The sequence below is a fragment of the Castor canadensis genome, chromosome 2, assembly GCF_047511655.1.
Source record: "Castor canadensis chromosome 2, mCasCan1.hap1v2, whole genome shotgun sequence".
In the NCBI taxonomy this organism is placed as follows: domain Eukaryota; kingdom Metazoa; phylum Chordata; class Mammalia; order Rodentia; family Castoridae; genus Castor; species Castor canadensis.
Window position 1 is genome coordinate 159,866,545 of NC_133387.1, and position 19,967 is coordinate 159,886,511.

At 45.6% G+C, this 19,967-nt stretch overlaps 1 protein-coding gene across 1 annotated transcript in view; it reads left to right on the forward strand.

Annotated features, from left to right (window-relative positions):
- Map2k1 (mitogen-activated protein kinase kinase 1) overlaps nucleotides 1-19,967 on the forward strand; it is a 67,747-nt gene that overhangs the window by 45,756 nt on the left and 2,024 nt on the right. Inside the window, exons 4-9 of the mRNA XM_074066267.1 lie at nucleotides 770-847; nucleotides 1,762-1,813; nucleotides 13,963-14,087; nucleotides 16,439-16,640; nucleotides 17,920-17,984; nucleotides 19,783-19,844. Of these exons, the coding sequence (XP_073922368.1) occupies nucleotides 770-847; nucleotides 1,762-1,813; nucleotides 13,963-14,087; nucleotides 16,439-16,640; nucleotides 17,920-17,984; nucleotides 19,783-19,844 (584 nt within the window). The remainder of the gene's footprint in view (nucleotides 1-769; nucleotides 848-1,761; nucleotides 1,814-13,962; nucleotides 14,088-16,438; nucleotides 16,641-17,919; nucleotides 17,985-19,782; nucleotides 19,845-19,967) is intronic.

The following is a 19,967-nucleotide window of genomic DNA, read 5'->3' on the forward strand; positions in this document are numbered from 1 at the left end:
TTTCAGCTCAAATGGTATCTTCTGAGTTTAGTCAGAATTACCTGCCTGTCTCTTCTTCTCTTATGCAGTTCTGGGTTTATTACATTAGTTAATAAATTCTTTGAGGGCAGAGGCTAACTTTTTCCTTATTCCTGTCCCTGTGGAACTTAATGTAGTCCACAGCACTCTGGAATGAATGATTGCCTTTTAAGACATGTTTCTTTAGATTTGTTGATGATGATTTGTTAGGATAATGCCAGATGCAAGTTGACTTAAAAAAAAAAAAGCTAACATTTATTGAGTACTTATGTGCTCAACCTTGTTCTAAGTGCTTTTAGCTTGCTTAATCGCTATCTGAACCACATGGTTATTATTATAGCCTTCTAATTATTCTCATCCTCATTTTCTTAGTTGAGTAACTTGTTCAAGGTCTCTGGACAGTAAGCAACTATCCAAACTATTTGGGATTCACAGTTCAACAGGCTGCCTGCAGAGCCTACTCCTTACCACCACCCTGTGCTGTTGGCCAGCGCAGTCTGGATGTTTTCATGACCACATGTTAGTAATTTGTTTAAGGAAGTGCACAGGATTTGATTTGCTTGTCATATGATTCCTCCCACAATGTTTTTTATTTATGTCATATTTGATGTCTACAGCAAAAACAAAGGGTGCCATCCTTAACCTTCTAGGAAGATTTGCCACATGTGAGGTTTCCCTTCTTCCTGAAGTGTGACAGTTAAAATAAGACAGTTGGAAACACTATCACTAAATGGTCTAATACTGTTCTTAGGATGGGGGTTCCTTGGATCAAGTCCTGAAGAAAGCTGGAAGAATTCCTGAACAAATTTTAGGAAAAGTTAGCATTGCTGTGAGTATGTTCTGAAAATTTTCTTCTAAGTTCCTTCACTGGTACATTAAGGAGTGGGTAGAAAACAGGTGAGGGAGGCTGGGAGCAGGTCAGTGAGGGAGTTTACTTAACAAACCTTTTTCTCACTAGAACTTTCCCTATCTGGAATCTGTTTATCTTTTTTTTTTTTTTTTTTTTTTTGGTGGCTGAAGATTGAGCTCAGGGCCTTGCGCTTGCTAAGCAAGTGCTGTACCGCATGAGCCACTTTGCCAGCTGTTAGCATTTTAGCATTTTGTTTATTTTTGCAATACTGGGGGTTGAACTCAGGGCCCACATCTTGAGCCACTCCACCAGCCCTTTATTGTGGTGGGTTTTTTTCAGAGAGGGTCTCCAGAACTAATTGCCTGGGCTGGCTTTGAACCATGATCTTCCTGGTATCTGTCTCCTGAGTAGCTAGGATTATAGGCATGAGCCACTGGTGCATGACCCCTATCTGGAGTCTAGCTAGAATATTATCTCTTTTTATTTCTCATTACAATGAGAAATACGACTTTCTTTATATTAAAAACTGTCTGGAAAATAGGACCAGATATCTGTGATACCTTTTGTAGTATCAGAAAAATTAATTTTTAAATTGCAGATTTAGAAAAAAATTCACAATGTCTTTTCAAGTTATTTAAACTTGTGATAATTTGTTTCACTTAATACTTTATATAACACTTAAAAACCTGCTTGATAAGGCAGGTTTCAAAGTGAAACAAAACAATGAATAAAAAGGACTGGGGATGTAGCAGTGGGAGAGAACTTCCTCACATGTTCCGTCTAGTAATAACAAAGGGAGGAGGGCAAATTTGTTGATGTTGGAGGAGAGATAGAGTATTTGTCTGCACACACAATTTTCTGCTTGCCATGTTTTTACATTCCCCTTCTTCCAGGTGATAAAAGGTCTGACGTACCTCAGAGAGAAGCACAAGATTATGCACAGAGGTAAGAAATTACTTACTAGTTGTGTTTTGAATTTAACTTGAAATCCAAAGGCATCTTATGTTTTTGTGTGTGTTTTGGGGGTGAAAGATTTTTAATACAAGTCTTTTTAGTTTGATGGCTGAGGCAGCAAGCCCCACCCTCCCTGTGGTCTTGGTTCATTTGTTTTTCTCTACCATGTTCCTGCTATGGACCGTGCCTTGTGTTTTTCCATGGAGAACCCTAATTTGATTTCCTTTCCAAAGAGATACTCATTTCTGGAATAATGGGCTCTCCTTTCCCTGTTGTCTAGAGCAGCTCCCACTTCCTAGGGAGTGGCTTTCTTCCTGGCTTCATCAATCCTTGCTTTCCTGTGGAGTCAGAGTCTTTACACAGAAGCTTTCTGGACCAATGTATTTGTGGAGCATTCACCACTTGCCCAGCCAAGAAGGGGAGGTTCCTAGGATTCCTGCCTACTGAGCTGTTCCTGTATGGGCTGGCCTCAGACCTCGGTTATCTGTGGGTCTCCAGAGCCCTGGAGGGATTAGCCATGAGGACAGCTTGATTCCTGACCAAGACTTTGAGTGAGTGATTCCTGGAAACCTGAGTTAGGCTTAGAATGAGAGAGTCTCTCTGTCTCTGTCTTTAGGCTTCCTTGCTTCCAGCAACTTTTACTGCTGGTCTAATCATAGTTTTTCCTGATGAAATTTAAACTCCAATTTTTTTTCATTCTCTCCTTGATGAAAAATGGGGAATTGCAAAGAAGATTTTTCCTCTGCCTCAAACTTTCATTTATTCTTATTTGTTGATATTTATTTGCTGTAAGAGGGTTTAATGGTTACTTTAATTACTTTTGTTATGTAAAAGCCACTTCAGAATTTAGTAGTTTAAAACAACAGTAGTGTGTTATTTTCTGACATTCTAGGGGTTAGCAGGGTATCTTTTCCCATGTGCTTGCCCATCTTCCCATGGGCTGAGCTCTGGCTGCTTTTCACAATATTCTTAGGCTTCTCGCAGTCAGAGCTGGTGAGCGCTAATATTCAGATACCTCTTAAGCCTACTGTCGTCAGCTTTTGACATCCTGTTGACCTAAACAAGTTGCATGGTTCAACTAAGATTCAAAAAGTTGTGCTAAGACTTCATCTCTTCTTGAGAGGAGCTTCACAGTGTTGTGGCCAGTTTTTTGCTCTTTCACAACAATGAAAGCCTAGGGTCCAAATCTTGACCCAGCTATTTACTGTGTAACCTTGGTTGAATTACTTAACATCTCCAAAATTAAAGACAATGAAGAAAGCAGAGTCTACCTAAAAAGTCATGAAGGTTAATTAAGGGACTGCATACAGGAGTAGATGCAATGGTTCATGTCTGTAATCTCAGCTGCTGGTGGTTCATTTTTATAATCCCAACTACTCAGGAGTCCATAGGTAGAAGGACTGTGGTTGAAACTGGCTCTGGGCAAAAATGCAAGACCAAAACGTAACTAAAGCACAAAAGGCTGAGGCAGAGGTTCAAGGGGTAAGAGTACCTACCTAGAAAGCACGAGGCCCTAAGTTCAGACCTCAGTGCTGAAGAAAAAAAAAAAAAGATAATGCATATAAAGCACTTAAAGTAATGCTTGACACATAGTAAGATCTTAATAAATATTAAGTGCTGCTAACAGAATGATTAGTAGAGGCCTTTTAGTGATCACAGCAACAAAAACATCCTGACTTGATTTAGGCTTCTTAAAACTTATTTATTATAAGAGTCCTGGGAGCTCAGTGGATCCTTTGTGAAAATGGACCAGCAGACCTTGATGGGGCAGGAGCCAAGGCTGCTCTGCTGAGAGGCTGGGTCACTGAGGGAAAAAGCATTGTCACTGCCAGATGGCCCTTTTCAGGCTTACTGGGGGTGGGCTGTGGGCTCAGTCACTCCCAGAGTAGTCCAGACCCACTGCCTCTAAAGCATCCACTTCACAACAGTCACACAGGTGTCAGGGACACCACCCTGCTGCTGAGTGTTGCAAGCTGGTTGGTAACCTTTTCCCACGTCTACCATGCAAAGGTGACACTCAAGGTTTTACATTATTGGGCACTCTGTTCTAAGTAAAACGAATGCACAGAAAAAAACTCAGCACAAGTTGCTCTGGGGGCAGCTCTTTGCTTCTATAAAACATTCACTACAGGATCCTTCAAATGTAAGTTCTCAGAGAATTCAGAAGGGCAAACAAATCACATCAACTTGATTCAGATCTTTCTCTTTAGAAATATGTCAGTAATATAAAGCTAGGCATCCTTGCACTTACACTTGCTTTCTCTGTGAGAGGAAGTGGTGTTTGGAGGGAGACCAGATGTTTTCAGGTATTGTTTGGGTACTTTTTTCCACGAGATAGTAGCTGGGCGAGTGGGTCCTGGTCCTATAGCGAGTTGGTTGAAGAGTGGCTAGCTTTCTTGTATGTCTGTTGCATCCACACCAAATGGGAATCTAAAGATAATCAGCTTCTCCCCTCTTTCCTGAGAGGGGGACTATCTTAGGCAGAGTAAATCCAGCCAGTGTCCCAATGCTGAAGCTCTGTCCAGCCTCTCTGGGCTCGTCCATGCTGAACTGGTCCCCTGTTATGTGCAGAACATGGTATTCTGCTTCCCCTGGGTATCCAGCCTGCTGTATGTGATTTGTGAGCTGCTGACCAGGGGATGGCATGGGGTCCCTGACATTTCCAGGTGACATTCTGGAAATAGGCAGGCATATGTTTATTCTCCTCCATGTTATTCACCTTTCTCCTCAGTCTCTTTCCCTATCCATGACAAGTAATTCATATTTGTAAAATATTTATAGAATATCTGCCAAGTGCCATGTACTGGATGAATCACTACAGAGGCCATAAAGATGGTTTACAAATGAATTGTGTCTTCCAAGGAAAGACACGTATCTGTAAATGACTCTAGTATATGGTGGAACATAACCAATGCCATTTTTTATGCATGAATCATTACCTTGCCAACTTTCAGATAGAATCTGATGTGACACAATTTATTAGTCAGAATTCTTTGGTCATGTCAGAACTCAAGATTACTTAATCAAAAGAGGGAATGTGTTGGTTTTGAGTCACCAGGAAGTCTGAAGGCAGGATAAAGATAGGGTTGATATTACAGCCCTGGGACTCTGGTCATGCTGTGGTTTTTCTCTTTCTTATGTGGGCTTCTTTTGAGGCATATTTTGATGGCCTACAAGCTAAGAATGGCTTTCAAATCAAATTTTAATGTCTATAGATGAAATTTTGTCAGAATACAGCCATGCTTATTAGCTTAAATGTTGTCTCCAGCTGCTTTTGAGCTCTATTGGCAAATTTGAATAGTTGCTTATGAAAGGGATAACCAAATCTTAAAATGTTTACTTTCTAGTCCTTCAGGAAAAGCTTCCTGACCTGAGTTAAGGGAAAGAAGAATTCCCCGAGAGAACTAGAATTCAGGCACAAAACTCAGCTTCACATTTGTCACCTTTACATTCTGGGATGGCTGACATAGGAGAAAGGACTATTTTCCCTGACCCTAGACTCTGAAAAGGGTTAGTCTCATACAAAAATTTCTATGTAGTCTTTCTGATTCCTATAGCAGGTCAAAGGTCCAGTTCATCCAAAGCTGAACCAAGTATTTCAGCTAGGAGTTAACAGGTTGGAGGTGGAGAGGGAGCTAGGATGCAGCTCTGCCTGTTGTATGCACCTTAAAGCAGTGATGTACGCTGCCAGTCTGCCATTCTTAGCCCGCTCTAATTATTATCAAGATCTTATTTTGATCAGGACCCTGAAGTAGCATTATGTGATTTAGATTGACAAAGAGTTCATACACCTTAACCTGTAAATTATTCCTGCCTTGGAGTTGCTAGCTGATAGGGATCAATAAATGCTAAGGACAGTTTTAAATCACGCCTTAACTTGCTTCTCTCTTCTTTCTGTCAGTGTGTAACCTGCCTGATCTTTATGCCCAGGATTGCATTAGTAGCCTGGCATGCTGGGAAAGCCAGCCTAGGCTTTTAAGGGAACATGTAGCCGACTGGTAAGCTATGATGGCTTATGCCACAATAACTTTTACCTTGGACCATGCATGCCAGAAGAGGTAGACAGTTAATGGAAAAGTGGGGTTTTCAGGTCAGAGTTAGACTTAAGGCTTCCACAGACTCATTAGGAGAGGGTTTTCAGTTCCTGGTCCCTGCCAGTGTTGAGATTCTCCAAAGCACCCTCAATGAAAGGGGTCCTTGGCACTGGTAAGGATTTCAACCTCTAAATTCATGTCACTTCATTCAGACATGTCACTGACAGGCAAGATCTGTTTTATAAGCTGTTTGTAGGAGACTCACACTTAGTGAGTATCTGAGTGACTTCTGTAGCCTTTGCCAGGCACTGTCCTGCCTGCCAGGGCTTTATGAGGCTTTTATGAGGCTTTTTTGAGCACAAAGTTGAGGTGTCCTCTGCCTCCTTCAGCCACATGGCTTGAGGATGCACGCTTGGTTGTAAAGGTCTTGAGTGGAGGGGATAAAATAGTTGCTTGTTAGAGCTGCCAGGCGCATATCTCCCAGGTGCCTATTTGAACTCAGCTGCTCGTCAGAGGGAGGCCAAGACAAGCCTTCAGCTCCCAGGGCTCCCACAGCTAGCCCAGCTCTTGCAGTTAGACCTGTCAAGGAGGATGATGGGCTGGTGCTGAGGAAGGAGCATTGTGCTCTCTTCTAAACCAAAGCAGAGTATCTTCTCTCATGACCGGATTTCTAGGACTTCAGCCTGCCCCAGGCACATCGGTTCCCACAACCCTCTTACTGCCTGGAATGTGAGTGACTTCTTCCCCATCTCAGCTAATGGTTGGGCTGAGCCTTTGGGGTGCAGCTCCCTGTTTTCTGCATGAACACTGTTGCTGGGTTCTGACAAGAGCACTCACTCCATCAGGATCCTAGAGTTCAAATCCAGCCCCTATGATAAAAGCGAGAGCACACAGGGAGGGGTGAGGATAGGTAAGACACCTAAAAAATTAGCTAGCATTTGTTGCCCTTAACGCAGAGAAACTAAAGCAGATACCTTAAAAGCAACTGAGGCCTATAGGAAAAGGGGAACAGAAACTAGAGAAAAGGTTAGATCAAGAAGAATTAACCTAGAAGGTAACACACACGCACAGGAAATTTTTTTTTTTTCATTTTTCTTTTATTATTCATATGTGCATATAAGGATTGGTTCATTTCTCCCCACTGCCCCCACCCCCTCCCTTACCACCCACTCCGCCTCCTCCCTCTCCCCCCCCACTCAATACCCAGCAGAAACTATTTTGCCCTTATTTCTAATTTTGTTGTAGAGAGAGTATCAGCAATAATAGGAAGGAACAAGGGTTTTTGCTGGTTGAGATAAGGATAGCTATACAGGGCATTGACTCACATTGATTTCCTGTGCGTGGGTGTTACCTTCTAGGTTAATTCTTTTTGATCTAACCTTTTCTCTAGTACCTGTTCCCCTTTTCCTATTGGCCTCAGTTGCTTTAAGGTATCTGCTTTAGTTTCTCTGCGTTAAGGGCAACAAATGCTAGCTAGTTTTTTAGGTGTCTTACCTATCCTCATCCCTCCCTTGTGTGCTCTCGCTTTTATCATGTGCTCATAGTCCAATCCCCTTGTTGTGTTTGCCCTTGATCTAATGTCCACATATGAGGGAGAACATATGATTTTTGGTTTTTTGAGCCAGGCTAACCTCACTCAGAATGATGTTCTCCAATTCCATCCATTTACCAGCGAATGATAACATTTCGTTCTTCTTCATGGCTGCATAAAATTCCATTGTGTATAGATACCACATTTTCTTAATCCATTCGTCAGTGGTGGGACATCTTGGCTGTTTCCATAACTTGGCTATTGTGAATAGTGCCGCAATAAACATGGATGACGCACAGGAAATTAATGTGAGTCAACTCCCTGTATATAAGCTATCCTTATCTCAACCAGCAAAAACCCTTGTTCCTTCCTATTATTGCTTATACTCTCTTCAACAAAATTAGAGATAAGGGCAAAATAGTTTCTGCTGGGTATTGAGGTGGTGGGGGGGAGAGGGAGAGGGTGGAGTGGGTGGTAAGGGAGGGGGTGGGGACAGGGGGGAGAAATAACCCAAGCTTTGTATGCACATACGAATAATAAAACAATAAAAAAAAAATCCAGCCCCTACCATTAGTTCTCTATGCATTCTTGATGGGGGATGCCTCTAATCTGAACCTCAGCTTTCCTCATTTTTGTGCAGGGTCCATACTGCTTCCTGCACACAATTACTATGAGGATTAAATAAGAGAATGTGTTTAACAGGCTTGCCTTAGCAAGTGCTCCATAAAACAGAGCTGCTGTGCATTCTGCATGAATCTGCTGCTCCACCCCCACCCCGCAGCCTTGCAGCTGCATCCAATCTTAGTGGAGAAGGGAGAGGGGAGAGCACTCTGGGGGAAGGAAGTTTGGATGGGAAAGCAGGTAATGGCTAATTGAAGAGTTTGGGATTATCTCTGAATTTTAATTATTTGCTATTTTATTGGCTCCCAGAGGCCATGGGTAGCTTGAGTGGCTCTGTTGTAGGCTGTGGATGACTTGTCTTGGTCAGCTTTCCTTCCCGAGAGAAGGGTTCTTAAGGCTCTAAGGATGCTAGGAGTTTGAACTCAGGGCTTTGTGCTTTCCAGGCAGGCGCACTATCGCTTGAGCTATGCATCCCCCAGCCCCAAGGAAGAGGTTATTTGAAACTAAAGTCCTCATTTTATTTTATCATTATTGTTTTTACTATTATTATCATTATTATTTTGGTGAATCTGGGGTTTGAACTCAAGCCTTCATGCTTGAAAAGCAGGTACTCTATCACTTTCTATTCCATTTTGCTGTGGTTATTTTGGAGATGGGGGTCTCATGAACTATTTGCCTGGGCTGACCTTGAACCTCGATTCTTCAACCTCCCAAGTAGCTAGGATTATAGGCATGAGCCACTGGTGCCCAGCCCTAAAATCCTCATTTTAAAAATCACACTTGGGGCTGGGAGTGTGGTACTTTCCAAGCATATGTAAGTCTCTGGGTTTGATTCCCAGCACTAAAAATAAGTAAATAAATAAATAAATGCACACATACATAAAAAATTACATAAATAAATTTCATTTGTTTTAAAAAACTTCAACTTTTGCTTTTCCCAAGTCTGGCCTTTGTGTGCCACTCCACTGGCTTCTTTGGGGGCCTTTGCTCCTTCCTTCTACCTTCTCTTCTCTGGTTCTCCTGAGTTCCCCACTGTCACACCTGTCTTCTGCCCTTTTCTTCCTCCTTGCCTACTTTTTTCCATCCTGTCTTAGAGGGTGCAGCTTCTTTTTCTTCCTTCTTCTACTTTTTGTTTTTTGAGACAGAGTCTTGCTATGCAACCTAGACTGGCCTCAGACTCACTATGTAACACAGACTGGCCTTGGGGCCACTATGTAGCCCAGGCTGGCCTCAGAGTCACTATGTAGCCCTGGCTAGCTTTAAATTCACTGTGTAACCCAGCCTGGCCTCAAACTCTGGATTCTTTGCCTAGCCTCCTTAGTGTTGGGATTACAGGTGTGTACCATTACACCTGGCTGGATGTAGCTTCTTTTTCTTACCTAACCAAACAAAATGCAGGTCCTCAGACATGGGGAGGATCCCTGGAAAGCTGTTGTGTGCCTTGGTTTATTGCCTGCTGGCCTTGGCCTGCTGCCATCAGCATGGTCCCAGCTGCTGGGGAGAATTGACACATGATTCTCTGTGCTCTCATGATCACATCCGTGTGCATGTGTTCTTGTTATTTGTTGAATTCCATCTCTCCTGGTAGTGACAGCCTTGAGGACAGGGACAGGGACTCTATTTAAGTGCCTATAGAATAAACAGTTGACTCTGAATTACTTTATCCAAACCCCTTTTTAGAGGGGGTAGAAAATGTACAGAAGTTAACTTCAAAATATGTGCTCTTGGAAGAATTTAGGAGGCTTTGAACAGTGGTTATTTCTGAGGCAGAAAATATCAGAGAAGAAAATACTTTCTCACATTTAGTTTTTCATAAACCTTCCTTGTGGTTTGTTTTTGTTCCTTCTTTTCTTTTTGGTCTGGGAATTCAAACCAGGACTCTACCACTGACTGCCACCCCCAGCTCCACTCTTTGTTCTCTTTTAAGGAAGGAGGGAGGGATTACCTATTGCCACAAAGAACTGGCCATCCAGGCATCACATCTTGGCACCTCGTGTGCTTCCTAGGGAGGATTGTCAGCCTAGACACCCAGTGGAGGCCATATGCCTCCTCCAGAATGCAGCCTAGCCTACTCGCCGCTGGGGCTACCCCAGCATCACCAGTAGATCTTAAAGGATCAGAGAGAGAACTTGAGATGGGGGAGCCCTCAGGATGTAAAGATGGACAGGGCCTGTCATTTGAAATACCTTTGAAGGACCATGTGGGGGGAAGTCTAGATAAATGTCCTTGGACTCCAGGACCCCACAGATCTGTGCAGCCTTCCAGCCTTCCCACACTGGGAAGGGGGCTCAAAGGAACTAGGTACTAGAAGTGGAGGTGAGAGGCAGGTGGGAAGGAGGATCTTTCAGATGCAGGGAGTAGCACAAGAGAAGGTAAGGAGGCGAGACTTGCTCAAGGGTGGTAAGACAGGCTAGCCTGAACTGGGAGGAGGTGGATGTGGAGAAGCCTTGGGATGAAGTTGTAGGGTTTGGAAAGCCAGGAAAAGGAACTTGGATGGTGCTTTGAGGTAGAAGAGAGCTATAGCAGTCTGTATGCAGGGACTATCTTGCTAGAGGAGTTCTGTTTGCCATGCAGACTGGGTAGAGAGTGAAGATAATGGGGACAGAAACAGTGTGAGAAGGGACTGGCTACTCTGGGAAACTAGTGCAAGGTACAGATGGAGAATGAACTGAGGTCTTGTCTGATATCTTGTGTTTCTTTTCTGCTTCCAGAGAAGAGTCCTATCTGACTGGGGTTTCTTGAGGGTGGGAATGGGATGGACAGCATGTCTGGCTGCAGGCTCTAGGAGCACCCCCCCCACACACACACACACTCAGGGTTAGTGAGTTAATGTGGCCACGGCTTCTTGTCAGGCAGGCCATCTTAGTCACTGGGAGGACTGTGTGCAGGATCTGTGTGGCCCCTTGGGGTGTCCTTTCCTCTCCAACCCCACAGATCTGTGCAGCCTCCCAGGCATGGTTGCTCCCTGGCAGGTGGGGGGAAGGTGCAGCTGGTACCATGGAGGAGAGCAGTGTTATATAAGTCTGAACGAGGAGGCTTGCTTGCCATGTGAGCAGCAATCAGATCGCTGTGCTGGAGGCAGCATAGCCAGGGCAAGTAGCAGCTGCAGCTTACAGAAGAGCATCCAGGCTCTTCTGGAGGAGAGCTGGCTAGGGAGGGGCCACCGTCTCAGACCTGCTCACCTCAGGGGGCAACCTAGAGAACCCTTGTTCTTTTTTTTATAATTTATTTTATTTTTTATTTTTTGTAGCACTGGGGTTTGAACACAGGGCCTTCTGCTTGCCTGGCAGGTGCTCTAGGCCTTGAGCCATGCCTCCAGCCCCTTTTGCTTTAGTTATTTTTCAGATAGGGTCTTGAATTTATGCCTGGGCCAGCCTGGACTGAGATCTTCCTGTTTACACTTCCTGTTATTTGTTGAGATATGGTCTTGCTCACTTTTTTTTTGCCCAGTTGGTCTCAAACCCTGATTCTTGTGCTCTCTACCTTCTGAGAAGCTGGGATTACAAGGGTACATCACCATGCCAGGAGGAACCCTTGTTCCTTGTATTCATTCCTTCAGCAAAATGTGCTGAGTGTATGCTGTACTCCTTTAGTTCAATCCTGGTCTGCATCCTGTGGGCATGTCATAGCCCAGAGAGGCTAAGTGACTTGGTCCAGGCTGCATGTAGAGCAGGTGGCAGGCAAAGACTTGCACACAGGTGTCCTATCTCTTTAGTCAGTGCTCCTGTGTTGCTCTAAAAGCAGGCCATGGGGAGCAGAGCATCTGGAAGGGTGAGCGGTATGGCCCAGCACTGAGACAAAAGGCTGTAGCAATTGGTGGGGGGTGCAAGAGGAAGGCCTCCCCTTAGAAGGTCTCCGGTGTGCTGTCCCTGGAAAGCCCCAGCAGGTCCATCCCAGGCTTAGCTCTTCCCTCTTGGCCCTATTATCCATATCCTGACCATGTGACCTCCAGGGGGTCTGTGCTGTGACAGGGACACTGTGGGTAAGGACAAGGGCCTCTCACAAGCAGCTGCTGGATATGCTCCTCAGCTGCCCTCAGCCTGGAGCTTATCTCCTGTCGTTTGCCAGGAGGCCACATGATTTGTGCCCTGTCTGTCCAGATCATTGCTTGATTGCCGTCTCAGAGGTCTACCCTCTTTACCTGCCTCAGGAGCACCCCTCACACAGTGCCCTCATCTGGCTTTGTTTCATTCTCCTGTGCAAATAAGATTGCTTGACGTCACATTCTTGCTCTTTCATTTACTTATGCTGTCTCCTCCCACTGAAATGAGAGTTTCCTGCTAGTGAGGACTTGGTCCGTTTGTCCCTGCTCAGTGACCATGAGATGAACAACCATGAGGAGTGAGGCAGTGGGTCTGGGTCTGCTTCAGTGCTACTCAGTTTTTGCTCTGTGACCTTGAACAAGTCGCTGGACCCTTGGGGCCTTAGATCTTTGGTGTCCATCATAAGGGAGAGGAACCAGATGCCCCTAGGTCTTCTGATGTCTGTTCTCGGAAGGTCTGCGGGTATGGACAGGGTCACATTGCATGTGGGAGACATAAGGAGGTCTGGTCTTGGAGAGATCACAACATAGCTGCACCTGTGTACACGCTAGCATGTGTGTATGTGGCGGGTTTAGATCCATCCATTCAACAAAGGTTTGTGGCTCAGAGCTTAGTATAGTGAGGCTAAGGTAGTGGCCCTGCCCTGGGGAGGGGGAAGAGTGGAGAGGCTGGAGAATAATGGTGGGGCTAGCTGAGGTGGTGCAGGGCTGAGGCTTACTGGGGTATTACAAAAATAGTTAAATACAATCTGTTTTAGAATAAATAAATGCATTCTGTGAAACTGTATTGGTGAAAAGTTGGTAGGTTGGAATTATGGGTGGATTTTGTCTTTTTCCAAATTTTCCAGATGCTCTGTACAGTGTCCTTATTACCTCAGCAGAGATTCCCTGTGGTGGTGTAGAATTTAGCCTGCCTTTGAGTGAGTCTCTTTGCTGACATCTGCTCACAAAGCCTTGATCCAGGGCTTTCCCACTAGGTTTGTCCACCTTGCAGGGCAGCCGTGTATTCAGGACATGGTAGAGAAGAGATGTGTGGAAGTTTACCTCTTTCTGCAAACAAAGGGCCAGTGGCTTAGTATGGTGACAGAGCCAGCTGGGGGTTGGTGATCATGTGAGTGTAGGGAAAGGGACTGGGCTTGGTGTTTGGGCACTACTTGACCCCCAGAGCAGCTTCAAGCCCTGGGCATTGAGGGATTCGTTGACTAATGGTAGACGTGGTTGTGTTGGTGTTGAGCATGAGGCGTCAGTGAAAGAGAACCATGGGTCAGCTCCCCACCTCTACCCATCCCCTTTCAGTTTTCGATCTGTGTCTTCAGCTTTTTCCCTGCCCTGATATGCTAGCCGTAGATACTGCCCCTTGCCCGTTAGCGGTGGTTGAAGCAACATACTTGAAATCTTTTTTTTTTTTGGTGGGACTGGGGTTTGAACTCAAGGCAGGCTCTTTACCACTTGGGCCACATCTCCCGTTCATATTGCTCTGGTTATTTTGGAGATGGGGTCTCGAAAACTGTTTTCCTAGACTGGCCTCCAACCGTGATCCTCCCAATCTCAGCCTTCCAAGTAGTTAGGATTACAGGTGAGCCACTGGCCTGGCTCAGGCTTGGAAATCTGAACTATTCAGGATAACTGATTCCTGGTGGATTGTCTGGCCAAGTCTGCATCCTCAGAGTTGAAATGTACTGGCTTTCTGTCCTGCTTCTCTAGCAGCTGATCATTGTATCCCCTGACAGTTTTTCCTCAAACCCTGGACAAGAGGGAATAAATGGCCTTGGCCAGTGTTTGCAGTCTCTGATGGGGGAGTAGGAGTGGCCTGGGACTCACAGTTGGGGCTGGTCTGTGGAGTGCTGACTCTTTTCCCCTCCCCAACCTACCTGAGTCAATTCCCTCATTTTTGGTGTTCTTTTTCCTGCAGATGTCAAGCCTTCTAACATCCTAGTCAACTCCCGTGGGGAGATCAAGCTCTGTGACTTTGGGGTCAGTGGGCAGCTCATCGACTCCATGGCCAACTCCTTCGTGGGAACAAGATCCTACATGTCGGTATGAACATTCCTCCTCCATTCTTCCTGTTTCTTGGCAGGTCAGAGACAGGAGCTAAGTGGTTGCCTTCCCTGTGGAGTAAAAGTCTTGGGCTGGGTGATGAGTGGGGGACAGGAAATGAGGGATGAGACACCCAAAAAGTTGATTGATGGGCAGATGGCCTTGGCCTCCAATAGACCTTAGTGTATAACTAGGACACTAACTCGGTAGAAGAGACTGCAGCAGCCCAGTGCCAGAGCTTCCCTCTCTCCCTCCTTCCTTCTTTCCTTCCTAACTCAGGGCTTCCTGTTTGCAAAGCAGATGCTTTGCAAACCAGCCCATTTTGGTCTGGTTGTTTTGGAGGTGGAGTCTTGAGAACTATTTGCCCAGGCTGGCATTGAACCGTAATCCTCCCGATCTCAGCTTCCCAAGTAGCTAGGATTACATGTGTGAGTCACCTGTGCCTGTGCCTGGCTTTGGCTTGCATTCTGAAGAGATCTGAGTTCTGTCTGCCCTCTTTACCTGATTGTCTTCAGACCCTCAAACCCAGTGTGACCCTACCCCAAACTGGCCCATCGTCTCCTATTCTATCAGCAGTAAATAGAATAGCATCATGGTTTCCCAAGGCAGAAATCAGTCTTTAACTTCTGGCCCCTTCTCCCTGTCTTTGTACACCCACTGGTGCTCCCAAGTCTGTGTGGAATTGTTTATCTTCTCTTCTCCATCCTCATGGTGTCTCCCAGACAGCCACCCCTGTCTCTTACCACAGTACATCTGCTTCCCTGGCTGCAATCTCTGCTTGAGCTCAGACAGCACCCCATCTTGGGGGGGTCTTCCCGCCTGCTCTGACTCTGCTGGCTCAACTGCCACCAGAGTGCTTGTGTGCCTGTCCCCATGCCCACCACCACAGCATCATTGGAGGTTTTTTCCTCTCCCCATACAGCGAGCTGTTTGGGGGCAGAACCAAGGCTGAAGGAGTGCCTTTCCCTGGGGTTTGGCTTGTGGTAGGTGTTGAGGGAATGCTTGGCAAGTGGTCGCAGAAAGCACGGTGCTGACCCTGACTGGGAGAGGTGGGAGTGTGCATGTGGGGAGTGAGTGCTGCAGTGGGGTATACAGAGGGGGTCAGAGTGAGCAATGGTCTTCACAGAGGAACAGGAAGGAGGTGCAGGCCTGATGGTGAATGGCCCAGAGTGCTTCATACATCAGAACACTGTCATATCCACAGACATGACACACTGGGTAGCTGCACTTGTGCCTATTTTAGAGGCGAGGCAAGAGAAGCTAGGTCCATAGACGCTAACTGACCAGCTGAGCCAGGATTGGAAGCCAGCTGCCCCTGTGTCCTCCTGTGGGGGTTTCTGCCAATGTCCTTCACTACAGTGTCCCACAGGGGAGCCTTCTTCTGCTCTGTTTGTCATCCCCTCCTTGGCTCTTCCATAGATGGCTAGTAACTGAGCAACTGGCACCCTGAGCCACTCAGTTGCCAATCTCAAGATCAAGATCAATTAGCAGGCCCTGGGACCTGTTGATTCAGGGTGTAATGATAGGGTTTTTGTAGTTATATGGTCAGTTACAAAAGAGTTCACAGTCAGTCCGTGAAAAATGCTATGGGAGAACTTAACTTGATGTCTAAATAAATGTACTCTGTTCAGAGTAAAGATTTTTTTTGGGGGGTGGTTCTTGAAATAGATGTTCCTCTTGAAATAATGCTCAGTAGGAATAATGCTTTTGTAAGCATTTCTTTGTAGATGCTTGTTTCCTGTTACTTTTCCCACCAGTATCAACTCATCTTTATGTAGCATTTTGTAATATCTAACAAGTTTTCATTTGACTTGACCTCTGTAGTAACACTAGTAAATAGAGTAGGTATTTGTTATGTCCTTAATACCGTTGTCACTAGCAGCAGCAGCCCTAGTTAGAAATGAGGAAACTGAGGCTCAGGATTCCTTAGCTTTATTAGTCTCAGAGTTGGGACTTGTTCTCCAGGTCCCCCGATCCCAGATCCTTTGTTCTTCTTACCCCTCATTCATGACCCATGTTTACAATTCATATTTCACTCAGGTGACAAGATGAGCCTCTCATTCTGGGATAGGGACAGGTTAAAATGGTAGCCAGGGCACAAGTGTTTGAATGCTGTCTGTTCTGGGTATGTTATAGGGGAGATAAGACAGTGAGGAGGAGCAAGCCACAGAGCCAGCTAGGATTTAGTAAACATGGTATTTGGAAGCATGTGGAGGATAGATTCAGGAGGTTAGTGAGCTTTTGAAACAGGATGTAAGTTGTCCAGAGGAAGGGGCAGAAGACAAAACGTGAATGGACCCAAAGTCCTGGTGAGCTCAGGGATCATGACTGTGTCTCTGTCTCTCCTACAGCCAGAAAGACTCCAGGGGACTCACTACTCTGTGCAATCGGATATCTGGAGCATGGGGCTCTCTCTGGTGGAGATGGCAGTGGGGAGGTATCCCATCCCTCCTCCGGATGCCAAGGAGCTGGAGCTGATGTTTGGATGCCAGGTGGAGGGAGATGCGGCTGAGACACCACCTAGGCCAAGGACCCCTGGGAGGCCCCTTAGCTGTGAGTGGCTTGTGGGCCCCTTATTGTCAGGGTTTCTGGGCGGGGGGGTGACCCTCTGTACATTCCACCAACACAGTCTGTCTCCGGATACCAGGCTGGGGCTCCAGGGAAGCAGTCCGGGTCCCCAGTTCCTATCATTACTAACAACTTCCCACTATTCATAGGTACTGTGATTAGCACTTCATATAAATTAGTTTATTTTTTAATCATGGTATTTTGGGGGTAGATGTATTTTTTTATTAAGATAAAATTTACATAAAATTCAAATTTTAAGTGGTTTGTGGTTTATTTCTCTGTGTTGTGCAGTCATCACCACTGTCTCATTCCAGAACATTTTCATCACCCCAAAAGAACCCTGTTCCCATTAACAATCACTCCCAGTTTCTTCCAAACCCATCCCCTGGCAAGTACTAATCTCCTTTCTGTCTTCATGAGCTTCTAGCATTTTAAATTTAATAGTAATTCACTTGTGAGCACTATTAACAGCTTCACTTTGGAGCTGAGGAAACTGTGGCACAGAGCACTTAGCTTGCCAAGGCCACATGCTTATAAGTGGCCACGTCTGACTGCCAAGATGATACGCACCGTACAGCACTACCTGACTCTCCTGAATGTAAATACTGTGAAGTAACTGTTTCTCGGGGAATATTCTTACCCAGCCATCATCTTAAAGAGTTCCTCCTGGGAAGTTCCCACCTGGCTGGGGGGAGGAGACCTGCTCTTTCCCTTGATGAGGTCTACACGCGAGTGCGTATGAAGGGAGAAGATGGGGCTAGTGCTGGCTGGTGGGGGGGCTCACTGGAGGGGCTGGCCTTTAACTCTAGGATATGAAAGGAAGAAACCCTTGTTCAGGGAGAACTGAAACTAAGTTCTGGGGCTGGGGAATAGCTCAGAAGCAGAGTGTAAGCATAGCATGCATGTGGCTCTGGATTGGATTCCCCTGCATCACTAAACCAAACAAACTCACCACCTAAGTCCTTCACTTATTTAGTTATCTCATTTCTTCTCCTCTTATATGGGCAGATATAATTTATCATCTGTTTCTCTGCCTTACAGAACTCAGAATTATGTCAGTGGTTACCTGATTTGCCCCACATAGCAAACCTAGAATGTAGCAGAGCAGACTTGTACTCTGGCCAGCTGACTTTGTTGGACCACTCTGTTCAGCCTTGTAGTTGTTTTGGACCCTGGTGTTCATGCCCGACTTCTTGCTTCATATACAAGTAACCTCTTGTCCATTTCTGAGATGTTTTCTTTTTCCTTACGGTAAAATCTGTAGCATATGGAATGGACAGCAGACCTCCCATGGCAATTTTTGAGTTGTTGGACTACATAGTCAATGAGGTAAGTGTTGCCTGGTTTCCTTGACCTTGGGATTTGTTTGGTACTCTTAAGAAAATACCTATGAGCTGGGTATGATGGTGTACCTCTGTAATCCTAGTTTATGGGGGATTGAGGTAGGTGGATGGTAAATTCAAGGCCTGTGGAGAGCTATGTAATGAAACTTTGTCTCAAAAGGTTGAAAAAAAACCCCTATGAGTAGGCTTGTTGGTGCCCAGAGAGTTAGGAGGCGGAGGCTGGAGGATCTAAGAGTTTGAGTCCAGCCTGGGTTATATAATAAGACTTTGTTTCAAAAGACAGCCATGGCTAAATTGACCAGGAAACCTGTAAGCTGTTCCCACAGTGTGGTCTCCAGGATACTTCTGCTGTGGGAGGTGTGTCATGCTTTTGGAATTGAGTGGCTTTCAAGCTTCAGGAACCTCCAGCTTGCCTAGTAAATACATGTGCCTTTGCTCATCAAGTGCTCTAACGCACCTACTGTGTGCTGAGCACGAGGGGTCTGGGGATAGTTGGGCAGGGACTAAAGATGGAAAGGCTGTTAGGTTGTTAGGGGAAGTGGGGCAAATGCATATACAACAGAGTTTTGCTTGTAAGTGCTGTTAAAAAGCAATGAACATAAAAATGAGCGTAGAAACAGAACATTATAAATTGAAAGAAGCCATTAAAGATAGTACGTATACTATGAAAATTCAGTCTGCCCTTACCTGGCTCCCTCCTCCTCAGTAGGAAAGGACTCTGGCCTCTGCAGGCCAAGCTGCTGGGCTTTTCTTTCTCTTGAACACTCCATTTACCCCCTCAGCAGCAGGAAGTCTGCAGGGTGAAGCTTGTTCTGGGTCACTGTTCTAAGAGGTAGCTGATTTCAAGTCAGATTGAAGACCTCCAGGGCAGGAGAGCTAGGCTAGGTTTTTGGTAGGGAGTGTCAGTGTTTGGATGTTTTTTGTTGTGGTGATTCTGGGGTTTGAACTCAGGCCCTTGTTTTAAGATGGGATCTCACTGTGCTGCCCAGGCTGCTCTCAAATTCCTGGGTTCAAGTGATGCCCTGGCTTAGCTTCCTTTGTGTTGGGACTGCAGGCGTGTGCCATTGTGCCCATCTTGTGGTTCATCTCTAATCTTGAATCACTTGTTTTTGGGGGCTATACGAGAGCCTGACACCCTAAGCATTGTATCCAGAGGTTGCTTCTCCCAAGGAAGCTACACACAGCTCACATTTTCTGGCACCATGTGCAGCATCACTATGAACCTGGTGCTCCAGAGGCCTGTATTGTGTAGTCCTGCTTTGGGAAATGAGCCGTTATATTTTTCTGAGGCCTGAAAGCAGACTCATAGTGTTCTCTTAGACCTGGCCCTCGCCCTCTGCCAGTTATTGTTTTATTAATCTTTCTTTCTCTCCAGGACTCGGAGAAGGGTCTTCTTTTCTCACTTGCTTCTGTAGGCACTGTCAGGCTTGAGCTATGCTTGTTTGCTTGCATACCCCCTAGCTGTTGCTGTAATTGCTGGTGACATTTCCACATTCTTAAAATTGTAGTGTCAGAATTCAGAAAGTCCCAGAGATAACAGCACAACATCCTCATTTCATAGACGAGTAAACAGGCTCACAGAGGAATAATGATTTATTAAAAAATCATTAGACAAGTGAGTGGTAGAACACTTGCCATGATTCCACTTGTTCTATGATCCTAACAGTGTGAGCTAGTAGGCAGCTGACCTCCCAGTACTTTCTTTGGATGAGATAGGGGTATGATGGGGAGAGATGCCTGGAGAAGGGAGCCAGGCATTTTTCATGTCTGACATGTATTTGCAGCCTCCTCCAAAACTGCCCAGTGGAGTATTCAGTCTGGAATTTCAAGATTTTGTGAATAAATGGTAAGCTTGCTCCTTGTTCTCTGGATTCATTACATTCCCCATCCCATTTCTGAGGCCACCAGCTTTGCCTTTTCCCGTTATGCCCTTTCCCCGGCTACTGCCACAGTCCTTGTTAGGGTACCA